Source organism: Panthera tigris, chromosome F3, assembly GCF_018350195.1.
Source record: "Panthera tigris isolate Pti1 chromosome F3, P.tigris_Pti1_mat1.1, whole genome shotgun sequence".
In the NCBI taxonomy this organism is placed as follows: domain Eukaryota; kingdom Metazoa; phylum Chordata; class Mammalia; order Carnivora; family Felidae; genus Panthera; species Panthera tigris.
In genome coordinates this window covers 39,914,492-39,932,423 of record NC_056678.1, presented here as the reverse complement: position 1 = coordinate 39,932,423, position 17,932 = coordinate 39,914,492, and the positions used below count along the sequence as shown (strand labels likewise).

The window sequence follows — 17,932 nt, the reverse complement described above, 5'->3', positions numbered from 1 at the left end:
CACAGTGGATAGAACCAAGCAGAAAACTAGTTGTGTTGGATTGAAGAACTGAGGGAGAAATCGGAGACTGTCAGAATGGCTGGATGTTGAGGAAGATCCTGGAAAAGAAGGAATCACTGTGGAGGGACACCCCAGTTGCACATCTAAACTGCCCTCAAATCCTTGGCTGAGCCCTGAACTATGCACGTGTAGGAAAGACTCAAAAGAGTCAAGGGGGCGGTGGGGGAGGGAGGAGGGGGGGAGGGAGGAGGGGGGAGGGAGGGGGAGGGGGGAACAACTGCTGAGAGGCTGAAGAAGCTGCCTGCTACGGGGGAGCTGGTGTGGCACTCGAGTCCAATACCAAGGTAAACACCTTGGGTTCTCCACCAAAACTTTAGAAGGGTCACACATGATTTAGAAGTAAAGGCTGAATTTAAAAGAAGTACAGAGAAGTTTTCACTCGATTTGTCAAGATGAAAGCCAACTCCCAAACCAACTCAGTATAGGGGTAGGGATGGGAGAGAATGCAGAGAAGGCCGGTGAATGAGGAAATAACTCTTTGGAGAAGTTCTGTGTATGGAGGAATTGGGTTGGGGAAGTTTTATCAGAATGGGAAACACTAGTGTAAGTCTGTATTCTTGTAAGAATGGTCCAATAGGGAGGGAGAACTGGATGATGCAGGAGAGTGAGGGGATCACAGTGTGGTCCACAGACCAGTAGCATTAGCATCACTGGAGCTTCTTAGAAATGCAGACTCTCCACCCCAACCCCAACCCCAACCCCAACCCCATAAAGTCAGACCCTGCATTTTAACAAGTTCCCTGGGGACTCTAACACACATGGAAGCATGACAAGAACTGAACAGAGGACCAATGACAAAGACAAGGGAAGAAAGCAGAGTTCTAGAGTAATAAGTAATGAGAAACTGGTCTTTGACAGGAAGGGGGAGGGGTCACTTTCTCCACTTTAAAAGCAGGAAAGACAGAAAGACAATGAATACTGATGTGGAAAGGTTTACAGATTTGGTAGCAAAAAGAAAATTCCCACCTGATGACTTCCCATCTCTGGTCTCAAAAAAAGGATGAGGCAAGGTCCTCAACTGACAGTTAACAAGGGATGGGCTATGGAAGGTCTGAGATTAGAGAAGAAAGGATGAAATAATTTTCAAGTGTGGGAAAGTGAACTTCTTAGGGACACACTTGTTGGCCTGGCAGTAAGCACTGAGTGTTTATTTGAAGTCTGTGCTTATAAATTTAAAGCGAAACTAGCTTCCTTGTGTAAATTTCTCCTTTATATCCATAGCTGCACCCTAGAGAGAAAGCAGGTAACTGAGCTCAACCAGGGTTGTGTCACATAAATCACAGGGAGAGAAAAGGAGGCAAAGTAACTGACAGTACTTGCAAGAATCTAGTTCAAAAAAGAAATCTTAACTGAGACTGTAAGAATTAACAGCCACAATGGTTTGGAACTCATGATGAAGCTGAACACTGTTAACGGTAGGGGTATTTGAGTAAGTGAAGGAATTATTTAAGAATGAGATGTTTGTGGGGTGCCTGGGTGGCTCAGTCAGTTGAGTGTTCAACTCTTAATTTCAGCTCAGGTCTTGATCTCACGGCCATTAGATCAGGCCCCTCCATGCTCAATGCAGAGCCTGCTTAAGATTCTCTCTCTCTGCCCCCCTCCCCTGCTCACACTCTAAAATTAAAAAAAAAAAATAATTAAAAAAAAAAAAAAAGAAAGAATGAGATGTTTGCAATAAGATGTGAAGGTTACATCCTGATGATTGTCCAGAGCTAAGGAGGAAGAAATCAAGGAACTCCAGGAGCAGAGTATTAAATGGGCTTTCTACATTGATACTGATAACAATGATAAATGAAGTTTTTTACATTTAGCTTCTCGTTATGCAAGCATTCAAGGAAGGATACCTAAAGGTACAATTTCTTTTAGATCTGCTCTGGTCTTGCTCATGGGTAAGGTTTCATTTTTTTCTGGAGTGATAGTTACAAACAAATGCAAATCAGGAGGAATTAACTACTCAATTTGGCAAAGGGAGTAATAAGCTGACAATTTAAGCGTCTTCAGAGCATAAATAACTAATCACAGTTCCATAAAAATTTCCAAGAGAAATCTACAATCATTACAGTCTTATGCAACTCAGTCAAGCAAACCTAAGAATCAGAGAATAGGAAATAGGAATTACTTCATTATTAGATTCAAAAAATACTCACTGAACACCCACAGTGTATACAACACCCTACTCTGAGTGCTGGAAATTTTCTAATAATCTGATATGAACTAAATCATTATTAAATGTAATTACAGATATTGTAGAATATACAGAAATCTATTTTCATCATTTTAACAGATTTTTTTTTAATCAAAAGGTAATGGGAAATTTTAAGTAACTTAAACAACTTTAGCTTTCATTTTGATTTAAAACAAAAACAACAATGGAGTGTGCCTTAGTCTGTTCAGACTGCTGTAACAGCAATAATCACAGAATAGGTGGCTTATAAACAGAAATGTATTTCTCATAGTTCTAGATGCAGGCAATTCCAAGATCAAGGGACGAGCAGGTCTGGTGCTTGGGGAGGGCCTGCTTCCCGGCCATCTTCTTGCTGTGACCTCACATGGCAGAAGGAGCAAGGGAGCTTGCTGGGGCCTCTTTCATGTGGGCATTAATCCCATTAATGAGGGCTATGACCTAATCACCTCCCAGAACCCCACTTCCTAACACCATCACATCAGGGGTTGATTTCAACATAAGAGGGGTGTCTCGGTGGCTCAGTCAGTTGAGCATCCAACTTCGGCTCAGGTCATGATCTCATGGTTCATGAGTTCGAGCCGCATATCACGCCTGGGGCTGTCAGTGCAGAGCCCACTTCAGACCCTCTGTCCCCCCTTCCCATCCCTCCCCCGCTCACATTCTCTCTCTCAAAAATGAATAAACATTAAAAAATATATTTCAGAATAAGAATTTGGAGCAGACAAAACCTGCAATCTACAGCAGAGTGGCAATATATGATTAAAGATTGTACTTTTCCTGGTTAGGAGACTCATTTTTACTCAAGTGAGCATATTCCTACCTTGTTTATCCAGTACATGACAGCATCCTCAATATCATAGGGCAAATCCGTGGCTTGAAAAAAAGCTGAGTACTGTTGAGCACAGGCAATTACTTTCTCTATACTGACCATTTCTACGGTATAAGCCATCATTAGGGTATCTATCATGGCCAAATGAGCACTCTGAAAATATAAAACAAGAACAGAGTTTAAAAATTACACTTAGAAACTGCTATTGATATATTTTACAATATTAGTAACAATTCCTAACAAAAAGTAACAGAACTAAAGACTACAGAAGATAAGCCTTAATAAGAAATCACAAATGAGAGATAAGCTAACTGAACCAAACAAACTTATCACTGAAATAATTAGTGAGGATCTTTAAGACACTCATTCTCTTCTATTCAGGGAATGTTCCTTTTCCTGTTTTTCCTATTTTTGATAATGTAATCATTTACCCAGCAATACAATTTACAAACTTCAGAGCATCTTTGACTATGCTCTTTCCTCAAGCTTCATAACCACATAGTAGAAAAAGTTTATAGATCCTACTTCTAAAATGTCTCTCAAATCTGCCGTCTTCCTCTTTCTGACTGCCACAGTTCCCACGCAGACCATCAACATTTCTCACACTTGAACAAGGCAAAGGACTCTCTGATTCTCCTGGCTCCAGCTTTTTCCTTATCCTATTCGTCCAGCAACCCAGGACCCCCAGTCTTTCCTTTGCCTTTTTGTGTTGTGCGTGTTTGCTTGTTTTTAAATACAAAAGTGTTGTTACACCCTGACGCTTAAAAGTTCCAAACATTACAAAATACATAAAGTAGAAACTACCCCTCCCGGTCCTCCTCCCCTAGCAATGTGAACAGTTTGGTAAGTATTCTTACAAAAAAAATTTAATGCACACCAAATAGATAAACATTTACATTAATTACATTACACATTTTAAGTTTTCATAAATAATTAATAATTAATAATTAAATAATGTATTTCATAAATAACCATTAATCTGCTCCCTAGAAAGTCTGCAGCAACCTTTATCTCCCACCAAGAATGTTATCACTGTGCCTGTTTCCCCACATTTTTTTTTTTGTCAACATTTGGTACCATTCACTTTTTATCATATGTGTCAGTCTGAAAGTTTAAAAAAAAGAAACACACACACACACTCATTTGACTTTGCATTACGCTGAATAACGATGAGCATCTTTTTACATGTTAAGCAACCAACTTGTATTTTTTCCCTTGGAAAACTGCCTGTTTATATCTTTTGCCTATTTTTCTCTTTGAGATGTTCATCTGTTTTTATTTCTTGATTTGTAAGAGCTCTTTATATATTAGGTATATTAGCTCTGTGTCATTCAGATAGCAAATACATCTTCCTAGTGTGCCTTTGGATTTTCAACTTTATTTGTAGTATAGTTAGCTACAGAGAAGTTCTAAATAGATACTTGGTAAAATCTGTCAATCTTGCTATTCTCCTTTATGACCCAGAACTTATCTCACGTTTGCAAAAGGTTTCCCCACCCCACAAATACAGAAATATTTTCCTCTTTTTCTATTGCTTTAAATCTATCTAGAATTTGCTTTTGAAGATATTATAAACTAGGGACTAGTTATTTTTCCAAATCAGAGATTTCATCATATCACATTCTCTCATGAAGTCTACCTCATTTACTTTATATTAAAGTCTATACTCCTTAAACAGAGGTAAAGTACTTTAACAGCTGGTCCCTACCTATTACTCTAGCCTTTTAACTTACCATTTCCTTCCACCAAATCACACTCCTTTCAAAATAGCCAGAGAAGACTGCCATTCCCCAAATCTGTCGCCAATTTTCAAGTTTCCATGCCCTTGCTGTTGCTGTCCTCCTTATAATCTAGACTAAGTCCTGACATTGGCCTGATTGTTATCTTCATTCTAAAGGCTTTTTCCAATTCACTTTCCAATCAAAATGACTCATTTTTCCTATAGAATGAGTACAGGTTCCTACAAAATAGTGTTTATACCTGCATTAAATTCTGACTTATCTCAAGTAGGGCATGAGCACTGGTATTTTTAAAAAGTTCCCCAGAAGCCAGGGCTGAGAATCACTGACTTCTCTCATCATAGTACAGTTACCTGTATACAACCCTGTTTCCCTCGTTAGACAGTAAGACTCTTGAAGGCAAGGACATTATCTTAGTTATATTCATACTTCCTACACCTAACATGGTACCTGGCAACTAGCAAGAACTGAAGAAAGTTGGAAGGGAAGAAGCTAGTCTGGGGGGTCACCAGAAGGAATGGGGAGCTAGCTTTACACTGGAGCTTAAGAAAGTGGTTTCGACTAGGAGGTGGTAGACTAGCCTATCAAAAATTTAGCACTACTTATAGAAAGGCAGATACTTTATCTTAATAACAACAATCATACAACCAATGGTGACTCCTACTTATTAAGTCTAACTTAGGTACCAGATACTGTGCTAAGTATGTCATTAATATACTAGCTCTTTCATGTCAAATCTCTTCTGAAATAAAGCCGGAGATCATATACTTTCTACAACCCTCACAACTCTCTAAAGGAAATATTACTTACACATTTTATATGTGAGGAAGCTGAAGTTCAGACAATTAAATAGTTTGTCCAAATCTAATGGGCTCTTTCTATTGTATCATGCCATTGGCAGAAATTAAGTTCTTTAGTTAGGCAAGAAATATGTTTTGGAAATTCTAAATAAACATATGCACGAAAGAAAAATAGCCATAAATAATTGTTTCAAATTCAGATATTTTCATGTTCTACTCTACCCAGTAAGTCTTTTCCCGACTGCTACTGCCCAGGTAGCCCGGTTATTCCTTCAGAGTCGAAGCGGCACACTGTTATCACTTCTAGCACCTCCTTTCACTCAAGTCATTTATTTGTATGTGTCCTCTCCATTCAACTCTTCTGGCCCTAGTGAGCAGACTGTCTTTCTCATCTTTGTTCCTAGCACAATGATTTAAGGAAGAAAGTTCTCAGAAATCAGTATTTGATAGCATTAAAAAGCATAATTTGAACAAAAAGGTGGGAAAACATTTCAAGAGCCACAAAACTATTCATGTACTCTTTACCAAGATTTTTTCTCTTGGCAATTTATTCTACAGACATAATTTGAGAGGAAAAAACAGCTATGTGAATGAAAGTGACCATTACAGTATTATATATAACAAAAAGGAAGGAAACAATGTTACAACCATAATGAGCTATTTATGGTATCCTGAACTATTTAACAATAGGGATATGCACAATACAATACTGAGTGGAAAAAACACCGTACTATAATAATGTTCAAGATACACACACACACACACACACACACACACACACACACACGCCCCTATACATACACATACATATATGTATATACATACAGGTATGGATATATACATATAATATATATAAAAAGAGGAAAGGAAAAGGTGCAAAGAAAAAACTTACTTAGAAATTACCTTGTTATAGTATGCAAAACACACATATAAAATCTATAGTTTACTTCAAAAATTAGGATGCTAAACACTAAGTATGATTAGTAATACATTTTCAAAATAAAAACATTTTCTCATATTGTCCTTATAGTTATGTCTATATGATAATCACCCACTTCTTTAAACTAAACTTTCAAATTTTAATATGACTTTTTTTACCCTTTAATTTTACAATATGAGGTACAGATAAATTAAAAATTATATAAAACAGAAAGTATATAACGAATCTAGAAAAGATCAGTACTAAGAAAAAAATAATAAGCTCTAGGTCACAATCAATATAGAGTAATTTATATCTCTAGATAAAGCACACATATTTAATTTCTTACCTAAAGAGTTAAGATCAGAATAACAACAACTACAGCTAACACAGATACTATGTGCCATGTAATATTTTCAGCATGCAATGTTTTCAGCACTTGTATTAAACTCATTTAATACAACAACCCTGTGAGAGGGACTATTATACTACACCTGTTTTCTGGATGAGAAAATTGTGTAACCTGTTCAGGGTTACTCAGCAAGGAGGTAGTGATGTAGGGATTCAAACCCAGAGGTCTGGCTCTAGAGCCCATAACCATCTCACATCCACACTGCAGGCTCCTCCCAGTGCCCCACTCTATGGGGCTGCATACTGCAGCAGGAGGCAAGACAGAATCTTGCAGTTCCAACAGCCGTGGCAGAAGCAACAGTTGTGCACTGAGGCCACCGGGGGGCAGAGCAGAATATGCTACGATCAGCAGTATGAAGACTGCTTACGGAATAAAAAGCAGTTCCAATGAAAAAGGAAAGGCTACAGAATTCCACTGAATTTACTGAATAGAGCTTAAAGTATCAAACAAAGGCCAGTATTAGGTTCTGTATCTGTGTTACAAAAATTTTATTTTTGTTACCTCCAATCAGTGGACTCTACACAAAACAAGTTACATTTATGTATTAGAAATTAAAGTTAATGCTATTACACAGAGGCATCTGGGTGGTTCACTTGGTTGAACATCCACCTCTTGATTTCCACTTCCAGTCATGGTCCCAGGTCATGAGACGGAGACCCGTGTGGAGCCTGCTTGGGATTCTCTCTCTCTCCCTCTGCCCCTCTTCCCTACTCATCACATGCTCTCTCACTCTCTCAAAAAATTAAAAAAAAAAAAATTAAAGGGGCACCTGGGTGGTTCAGTCGGTTAAGCACCCAACTCTTGATAGCAGCTCAGGTTGTGATTTCATATTTTGGGGAGACTGAGCCCTGCCTCAGACTCTGTGCTGAAGGCACAGTGCCTGCTTGGGATTCTATCTCTCCCTCTCTCTCTGCTTCTTCCCTGCTCTCTCTCTCAAAAATAAAGGTTTTTTAAAAATATATTTCTTTTAACGTTTATTTACTTTTTGAGAGACAGAAAACAGTTTTTTTAATATAAAAATAGCTATTAAATAAGGAGAAGCATTTAAGTGTTATAGGTGAGAAATTTATTAGTCTCAAAAATTAGTAAGATATAAGTCCTAGTATTGCATGTCTTTTATTATTCTTATATCAGATTTAGACATGGAATTTAAAAAAAATTCCTAAGAAGAATCCAGGTCTTGGCCTACTGTGGTATAGTAGCTCTAAGTGCCCATGTCCAAGTAGTCCTAGAAGGGTATAAGAAGGAGCCAAGACTTAACAAATCAATCATGAACATGAAGTATTTGAATCGTTCTGCTAAAGTGATATGCACAGCATATACATATCAGACTGGGGTTTGTCAGAGTTAATTCCAATTCAGAAAATTATACTTTATCATTTATTTATAAAACAAGTTTACTGTAAGCTTCATTTATCTTTAATTAACATGGAGATAAAAGTAAAACAGCACTTACAACCCTACTGAGATACCACTACATATCCATTAGGAAGGCTATAATTTAAAAATCAGATAATAACAATTGTTGGCAAGAATGTGGAGAAATCAGAACTATACACTGCTAGTGAAAATGTAAATGATGTAGCCACTGTGCAAACAGTTTGGCAGTTCTTCAAAAAGTGAAACAAAGGTTACCATTTGATCCTGTTATTCTTTTAGGCCTATATATCCAAGAGAAATGAAACTATGTGTCCACACAGAAACTGTTCACAAATATCACAATAGCCAAAAAAGTAGAAACAACCCAAATGTCCATCAACTGATGAATGGATATACAAAATATATACATTCTATACAATGGAATACAATTCAGCAATAAAGAGTGATATATAGAACACAGATGAACCCTGAAAATAATATGCTAAGTAAAAGATGCCAATCACATAAACACAAAAATACATATCATATTATTCCATTTATATGAAATGTCCAGAATAGACAAATATATAGAGATAGAAAGTAGTTAAGTAGATGCTTACTTAGGGTTGGGGGTGGGTGGGTGGGGAGATAGGATGGGTGACAGTAAAGGGTGTTAAGTAGATGCTTGGGTCTCTTTTCAGGGTGACACAAATTTTTTTAAATTGTGGAAATGCCTGCACACATCTGAATATACTAAAACCCACTGCACTATACACTTCAAATGAGTGAATTATATAGTACGTCAATTATATAACACAAGCTATTGCCAAAATAAAAAATCAGATTAATTTCTGATGCTCTCCTCCCACGCTTTCAGTATAAATACCCCATAAATCACCATTTATGGCTTTAAGTAATCCATTCCATATGTTTGCAAAGTATCTTTATAAATATTTCAAGGTGAAAGGTGATTTATTTTTCTAGGTAGTGAAGTATTTTAGTATTTTAAGGAATGTCTAAGAAAGATCATAAATGATGATCTTTAAAAGTAAACTATATATATTTTATCTAGATTAGTTGGGAGCCATAAGAAATTGAAAATAAAAAACTGCAAAAGGAAAATAGAATTTAGCATATTTATTTACTTTTCTTTTTATCATCAATATATAGATATTTCCTGCTTAAAGATATGCAGAATGCAAACTTATGGAAATAAGCAAATGTTATTTTTAATAATATCTAAAATACCTCATTGTTTAGAAAAATAAATCACCCTTCAACCTTGAAGTAGCCAGAATCTTAGAGATAGATGTCTACAGTTGATATGAAAATTGAAATTTTCAACAAAAAAAATTATGCCTTTTAATTGTTTTAATGTTTAGTCTTGGGAGAGAGAGAGACACAGTATGAGTGGGGGAGGGGCAGAGACAGAAAGAGAGACACAGAATCTGAAACAGGTTCCAGGCTCTGAGCTCTCAGCAGAGAGCCCAATGTGGAGCTTGAACTCACTAATCGTTGGAGATCATGACCTGAGCGGAAGTCAGATGCTTAACTGACTGAGGCGCCCAAAAATTTATGCTTCTAATCATAAGGTCTGTCCTTTGGTATAAGGAAATCTTCACATATCAAAAATCCAGCCTATCAAAAGTGAGTTGATCCAAAGAGCAAAAAGCACTAGCCTTAAACACAAAGTCAGGAATATACGTTGACCAACAAAGATTTTAGTTGTAACCTACAGGAGAGTTAGGGCACTGTTGTTCCTGACATACTGATGTTGTACCCAAGCTGTATTAAACATGGTCAGGACCAAAAGTGCCACTGTTGCTCTGCTATCACCAGATGGAATGGTGAAAACGGCAGCTATGCCAAAGGAGACGACGTCCATGGGATTCAAAATACCCCTCTCAGGAGATTCAACATTAGTTCTGCCCAAATTTAACAAATAGAGCACACAACAAAACAGCTAAGAGTTCTCTTTAATCTGTTTCTATAAGGGTAGTATGAGCATCTGGTTTATATTCTGTCATTTACATTTGGTGAATTTGACAATCACAGTACCCAATGGTGAACTATTTTCAAGATCACTTGAAGCAAACTGATAATCTTTACTGAAAAAGAATATATACAAAAAAACAGTACAGCCCAAACATCTATTAAAAGCCCCTGACCAATGAAAGACATTATGTGTCCTGAGGAGTTCCATCAACTTCATCTGGAATATGTTTAACGTCTAACAGCAAGTGTACTTTAAATGAGGTTCCGCTGGGTGGACATATAAAGGAACAGCATACCAGTAGTCAAGTAAATATGGTAAACAAAGGAAGTAGTTTACAGCAGTGGTTCCAAATCTGGCTTATCATCAAAAAATTACAAATTCCCTAGCCCAAACCTTAGAGATGGTGATTCTTTAGATCCCCAAAGAGGCCCAGAACAGCATCCTAACTGGAATCTTGCCTCCAACAGTCTCCACAGCCACAAGAAATTAACCTTCTACCGCGCATCTCTAATCACAACATTCTGTAAGCAAAAGCCTTCCATGACTTCCTAGAACCTAGCAGAAACGTCCAAAATTATTTGATTGATGAAGTTCTTCCTGATCTTAAAATAATCACTCATCAGGTCTCATCTTCTACTACATCTTATTTAAACCCTATGGTCTAATAGCATAAATTAAGAAGAGCAAGAGCTATTTAAGTAGAGTGCCTGGGTTCAACCTGGACTCTGCCACCTACCATATGGTTTGGGGCAAAGTCCTCAATTTCTCTGTGCTTCAATATCCTCATCTGGAAAATGAGATGATAATAATAGTACAAGGCATTTCATGCTCTAAAAAGAACATGGTTTTAATGTTAAGAATAGGGTTGGGGTGGACTACTCAAAAGCCCTGCCATTTTGTAACCAGGAGGTAACCTGGATCGTCCAAGCAGACAGCTCATCCTGGCTGGAAGTAGCTGCAGTATACATTGAAAAATGCACAAAAACAACTGTAGAAATGCTTCCGGCACTCTAACTAGAGCATGGCTGGTGGACGGTGAGATAGTGCTGATGGAGGTAGATCTCAGCTGGTAAAGCAGTATTAAGGTGGGCACAGGTGGCAATGCAACTGTCCCCAGGCAAGAGCTGCATCAGGCTGGGGATGCACCTCTCTGGGAAGGAGTCCTGGGGTCAGGTAGTTATTGTAAGATTCAAATATGGAAGAACCCTATGGTTTCAGTTTTGAATTATAACCAATAAAGAACTCATGATTATATACATCTATTTTTCCTAGCCTTAACTTGAATAAAGGGCCTAGAAGCAATAACTACTAAAGTAGCAATAAATACATTTGTGCCCAGATCTTGGTATCTAAGTAACATTTCCCCATTAAAATGAAACTAAAGCTCTTTAGAAAATGGCTGGTTCCAAGTCAGAGGCAAAAAAAAACAAAAATACAAAGTGAGCTTGGAATATAGTCATGTCAAAAAGAAAAAATATTCAAAGACTGATGGGGAGATGTCAAAAGATTATACAAGCCAGCTTGCATGGGGCTCCCACTGGCCAAATATGGGCCCACATGGGTATAAAAAAGATTCATGACAAAGGCACCTGGGTGGCTCAGTCAGTTGAGCATTGGACTTCGGCGAGGTCACGATCTCACAGTTCGTGGGTTGGAGCCCCACACTGGGCTTTGTGCTGTCAGCGCAGAGCCCGCTTTGGATCCTCTGTCTCCCCCCACCCCCTGCCCCTACCCGACGCATGCTCTCTCTCTCTCAAAAATAAATATTTAAAATAAAAGATAAATGACAATAATGAATTATAATACAAGGAATTAAAAACAAAAAGCATTCATGAGTTCATGATGATAATCATTTAGGGAGAAAGAAAGAAAAAGCTCTTCTTTACAGAATAATGCCAAGTAAGAAATGTAAAAGGAATGACAGTATTTTAAAAATCCCCATATTGCAACCACCAATGCTGTAATTAATTTGGCACAGATCAGCAACAGACTATGAAACCACTAGGTGGAGCATTACTAGGAACAATATGCAATCAACTCCACACAATGCTTCCCAATTACAAAAGAAAATATGGTCAAACTTAGTATCACCAATAATGGGACCGACTGACATGATATGCCTCCTGATGAGATTCAACTGAAAGTATACAACATGACCTATGTAGCATTCATGCCAAAAAATTTCAATCTGAATCTAATTAGGAGGAAACAATCAGACAAGTCAGGATTAGGGTATAGTCTACAAACTAACTTGCTTCCATTCTATGGAATATGAATGTCATGAAATAATAAAACAAGGTGGGGGGAGACAACTGTTCTAGACTTAAAGAGAACAAAAACATGACAGCAAAAAGTAACAGATGATCTTTGATTGGTCCCTGGCTTGAAAAAGGAAAAGAAAAAGCTATAAAGAACATTTTAGGCACGATAATTGCAGAAATAAAAATATGGACTATGTGTTAGATAATATTATTGTAACATTTAATTTCTTGGTGTAATTATGGCCCTGTGATTATGCAGAAAAATGTTGTTTTCATAAGATTCTGGAATGATTGTGTGTGTGTGCATACACACACACACACACACACACACACACACACACACACTAGCAGAGACTCTAGAAAGAGAGAGGAAGGGAAGGAAAGAGAAGATAAAAGCAAATATGACAGAATGTTAGTGTCAAATATTTTTTAACTTTTTAGCAAAACATAAAAGTTTTGCTAAACATAAAACTCATATTCATTTTTCACAGAAATCAGTTAAGTACATTTTATACATACATCCTTATATATGCTATACCTAAGTCAGGTAAGGTCTAAAGATGAATTTACAGATCTTGTACTGATATTCTTATCCCAAAACATTATGTTTATAGAGCAAGCTCTGTCTGAGTGATATCTGGCTAACACTGGAGCTGCTAATACATCCACAGAATAAGTTGTTTCTGTTTACTTTTTTAATTCCTAGGTTATTGGTGGCTTTCTTCCCAAATTATACCTCATAAGGAATGTATTTCAAATGTTTATTTGTTCAAAAAAGAAGTCATTAGATGGGTACAGGAAAATACAAAACCTTAATGTAGTTCCAATTAAGCAATACTTGTCAGTCTTGTTGCTACCATCAGATATAGTACCTGAGAAAGTTTCAATAAGCCAAAAAAAAAAAAAGAAAAAAAAGATTAAAAAATCAAGAAAAACAGCTTTAAGAATGAAATGCCTTCAACTGGGGTTTCAAAACAAATAGAAGCCACTTTACTGCAGCACCTGAATTAAGCATCTGACTTCGGCTCGGGTCTTGAAATCACGGTTTGTGAGTTCAAGCTCCACATCGGGCTCCACGCTGGCAATGCAGAGCCTGCTTGGGATCGTCTCTCCCACTCGCCTCTCTCATAATCTCAAAACTTAAAAAAAAAAATTCAGGCCACTTTACTGATACCATAAATATGGAAAGCAAGACGCAAATGTTTTTAGGTCACAACACTGTCCTGGCATCAGTAACATCCAAATGAATCAGGTTTCTTTGCAGGAATCCTTCCAAGACCAATTTTATTCTTGCGCAATTTTAGATCTGAAGTGAAAATAAATTGTATTCCTTTTAGCTATTATTTTGTTTCATCATATACAAGTAATCATTTTTTGTGAGAAGACAGAATTACTCTCAGCAACTTTCAAATATAAAACACAATATTTTTTTAAAGTATAATTGACATAGAACATTAAATTAGTATAATGTTAGCTATGGGTTTGTCATATATGGCCTTCACTATGCTGAGATATGTTCCTTCTATGCCCACTGTGTTCAGAGTTTTTTTTTTCAACGTTTTTTTTTTTTTTTTTTTTTTTAATTTATTTTTGGGACAGAGAGAGACAGAGCATGAACGGGGGAGGGGCAGAGAGAGAGGGAGACACAGAATCAGAAACAGGCTCCAGGCTCCGAGCCATCAGCCCAGAGCCTGACGCGGGGCTCGAACTCACAGACCGCGAGATCGTGACCTGGCTGAAGTCGGACGCTTAACCGACTGCGCCACCCAGGCGCCCCCAGAGTTTTTATCATGAATGGATGTTTAATTTTGTCAAATGCTTTTTTGCATGTATTGAGATAATTATATGATTTTTATCCATTTTGTTAATGTAATATATCACATTGATTGATTTCCATATATTGAGCCATCCTTGCTTCCTGGGAATAAATCCCACTTGATCATGGTGAATGATCCTTTTAATGTATTTTTTAACTCACTTTGCTGATATTTAGTTGAGGATTTTAACATCTATGTTCATCAAGGATATGGGTCTGTATTTTTTTTTTTTTTTTTGGTAGTGTCTTTGGTTTTGGTATCAGAGTAATGCTGGCTTCATTGAATGAATTTGGAAGCAATTCTTCCACTTCTTTTTTTTTTTTTTTTTTGGGAACAGTTTGAGAAGGATAGGTATTAACTCTTCTTTAAATGTTCAATAGAATTCACTTATAAAGCCATCTCACCCTGGACTTTTGTTTGTTATAAGTAACCATTTCTTATATCAATACATAGAGGGGTGCCCAGGTGGTTCAGTCTGTTAAGTGTCTGACTCTTAATCTCGGCTCAGGTCATGATCCCATGGTTCATGGGATCGAGCCCCACCACAGGCTCTGTGGAGCCTGCTTGCAATTCTCTCTCTTGCTTTCTGCTCCTCCCCCATTCACGCACATGCTCTCTCTCGTTTTTTCTCTCTCTCAAAATAAATAACCTTAAAAACAATACAAAGCTAACTATGTTATTTTGAATTAATTTGTATAGAAATAAATTCAACTTTTTAAAAACCCTAGGAATAGAAGTCGGGCAATAAAAACCCATCATAATTACTAAAGTTTACTGATCTCTTATTATAGGTCAAGTACATTAGATGCTTCACAAGCACTATTCTATTTAATCTTCACAGTCACAGAAGGTAGACAATATTTTCATTCTTCAATACCAATAAAAAACCATAGCTTCCAGTTTTAGAACTAGTCCAAAGTCAAACAGCTAATTGTGCAAACCCTAGTCTGCCCTACTCTAGAAACAAAATACTCAATCACTACAATTCAGCCTCGCTGGCAGTGAAGCATTTGCCAAAAGTCACCGAAATTATTTCTGCTCCAAACTGTGGCATTTCTTTTTAATCTTAAACATCTATTCTTCAAAAACATTTTTGTGATTAACTTTTTATTTTGAGAAAACATGCAATTGTAAGAAACAACACAGAGATTCCATGGACCCTTTACCCAGCTTCCTCAATGGTAACAACTTCCAAGTCCATAGTACAGTATCACAATCAGGATACTGACAATGATACAATGAAACTACAGAACCTTCCGTCACCAGGATCTCTCCCTGCTGCCCTTTGCTAGCCACATGTACTTCCCTCCTGCCCTTCCCTCTCCTTAAACCCTAACAACCATTAATCTGTTCTTCACTTCTACAGTTTTGTCATTTAAAGAATGTTACATAAATGGAATTATCCACTATGAAATTTCTGGGGTGTCTTTTTAAAACAGCATAATTCTATGGAGATTCATGTAAGCTATTGTATATATCCACAGTTTCATTCCTTTTTACTGCTGAGTAGTATTCCAATAATCCTCTTAAAACACTGATTTGAGATTACAATAATCAATACTTTTATAAATGTGAATACATCAGCTTGAACTACACATTAACATGCAACACAAACTATCTCACTTTTACCTTTAGAAGACTGCTAAATATAGTAAACTGAAGTACTAAATTATTTAATATAATGGGTAGCTCAATTTTCCCAATTTACCTTTCTTGTTTAAAGTTTTAACTGAATTAAAGTTTTTACTCTCAAAAAGAAGAGCCCCAAGTTATAGGCACAGTTAAAATTAAAAAAATAGTGGGGCACCTGGCTGGCTCAATCCATGGAGCGTGCGACTCTTGATCGCAGGGTCATGAGTTCGAGCCCCACACCAGGTGTGGATCCTACTTAAAATAGTTTGTTTTTGGTCAGTATTAATTTAATTTTTAACCTAACTAGTTCATACACAAAGTAAACGCCTGTGAGGGTCTTTCAGGAAAGGAAATAATCACAGAAGGCAGCTGCCCCAGAATATACCTTTGAAGGAGAACACAGGAATAAGACCAGAAATATAAGACTTTCTTGTTTTCAACTTGCAGTAATATTTCAAATTATCAAAGAAGTAGTAATATGAGGCAGCCTACTCAGAGATACTCATATAAGCACAAATACACATGCATGCATGTACACACACACACACACACACACACACACACACAGAACTGCCAAACCATAAAAGTCTAAAAATGTTATTTAAAAATTTCACAAGTACTTATGTGGCAATGAATAAAATACACATCTTCTTTTCTGTGCTTTTAAATGGAATCATCAGTCAACTATCCCTTTTACCCATGAGAAAATTTTAAGCTAATTTCTATGCATTTCTTTAGTTTTTAGACAAAATATCACAGTATCCAGAAAGTTCCCTGTCACCACTAATCCCTACCTCTGACTAGATTAGGATTAGGTGCCCTCTGATAGGTTCCACAGCACTTAACAGTAGCAGTTTCCATAAAGTAACTGCCTAGTTTCTTGTCTGCTTCCCCTTCCAGATTCTAAGTGTCCTAAAAGCAAGGAATGTGTTCCCATGATGAAGCTCCATATTTAACACACATTAGTGATCACATTTGCTGAATGAATATGCATGAAACACATATTATAGTAATGACTAGAAGACTTAGAAACTAGTTCTTCCATGACATTGAATACAATGTGCTTGTCCATGGCACCCATTTTGACAAAGGCAATTATTTTATACATACATACATATACATACATATACATACATATACATACATATATATATATATATATATATATTAATGTTTACTTCTTTATTTTGAGAGAATGTGAGCACAAGTGGGGGAGGAGCAGAGAGAGAGTGAGAGGGGGGGGGGAGAGAGAGAGAGAGAGAGAGAGAGAGAGAGAGAGAATATCCCAAGCACACTCCATGCCCAGCACAGAGCCCAATATGGGGCTTGATCTCACAACTGCGAAATCATGACCTGAACCAAATCAAGAGTCAGATGCTTAACTGACTGAGCCACCCAGGCACCCCTTGCTGGAGACTATTACTAATTATTTTTAAATCAGACACCTTAAGATATAATGCTATGCTTTAAAAATAATTACTATTATAAAAAGAGTAAACACCACTCTACCTAAATCCTCTAGAACCAAGTCATTTTTCAGTCTAACATTCACTTACCATGTAGACTGGAACATTAAGAACTTTAGAGGAGGGGCACCTGGGTGGCTCAGTCAGTTAAGTGTCCAACTCTTGATTTTGTCTCAGGTCATGGTCTCACAGTTGTGGGATTGAGCCCCATGTTGGACTCTGCACTGACAGTGCAGAGCCTGCTTGGGATTCTCTCCTCCTTCTCTGTCCCTCCCCTGCTAGCTTGTTCTCTCTCTCATAATAGAATAAACAAACCTTTAAGAAGGTGTAAAAAATGTACAAAAAATGAAAGATTCCTGGATGAGCTTAACAGCAGAGGAAGCACTGAAGTAAACTTGAAGACACATCAAGAGAAATTATCCCAAATAAAGCACCAAAAGAAAAAAAAAAAAAGCAT

General features: G+C 37.1%; 1 protein-coding gene across 4 annotated transcripts in view; it reads right to left on the bottom strand.

Moving 5' to 3' along the window:
- The window catches only part of CAMSAP2 (calmodulin regulated spectrin associated protein family member 2), a 112,101-nt gene that overhangs the window by 48,689 nt on the left and 45,480 nt on the right, over positions 1-17,932 (bottom strand). For all 4 annotated transcript variants that reach the window (XM_042975498.1, XM_042975499.1, XM_042975500.1 and 1 more), the window contains exon 3: positions 3,066-3,227. In XM_042975498.1, coding sequence (XP_042831432.1) covers positions 3,066-3,227 — 162 coding nt within the window. The remainder of the gene's footprint in view (positions 1-3,065; positions 3,228-17,932) is intronic.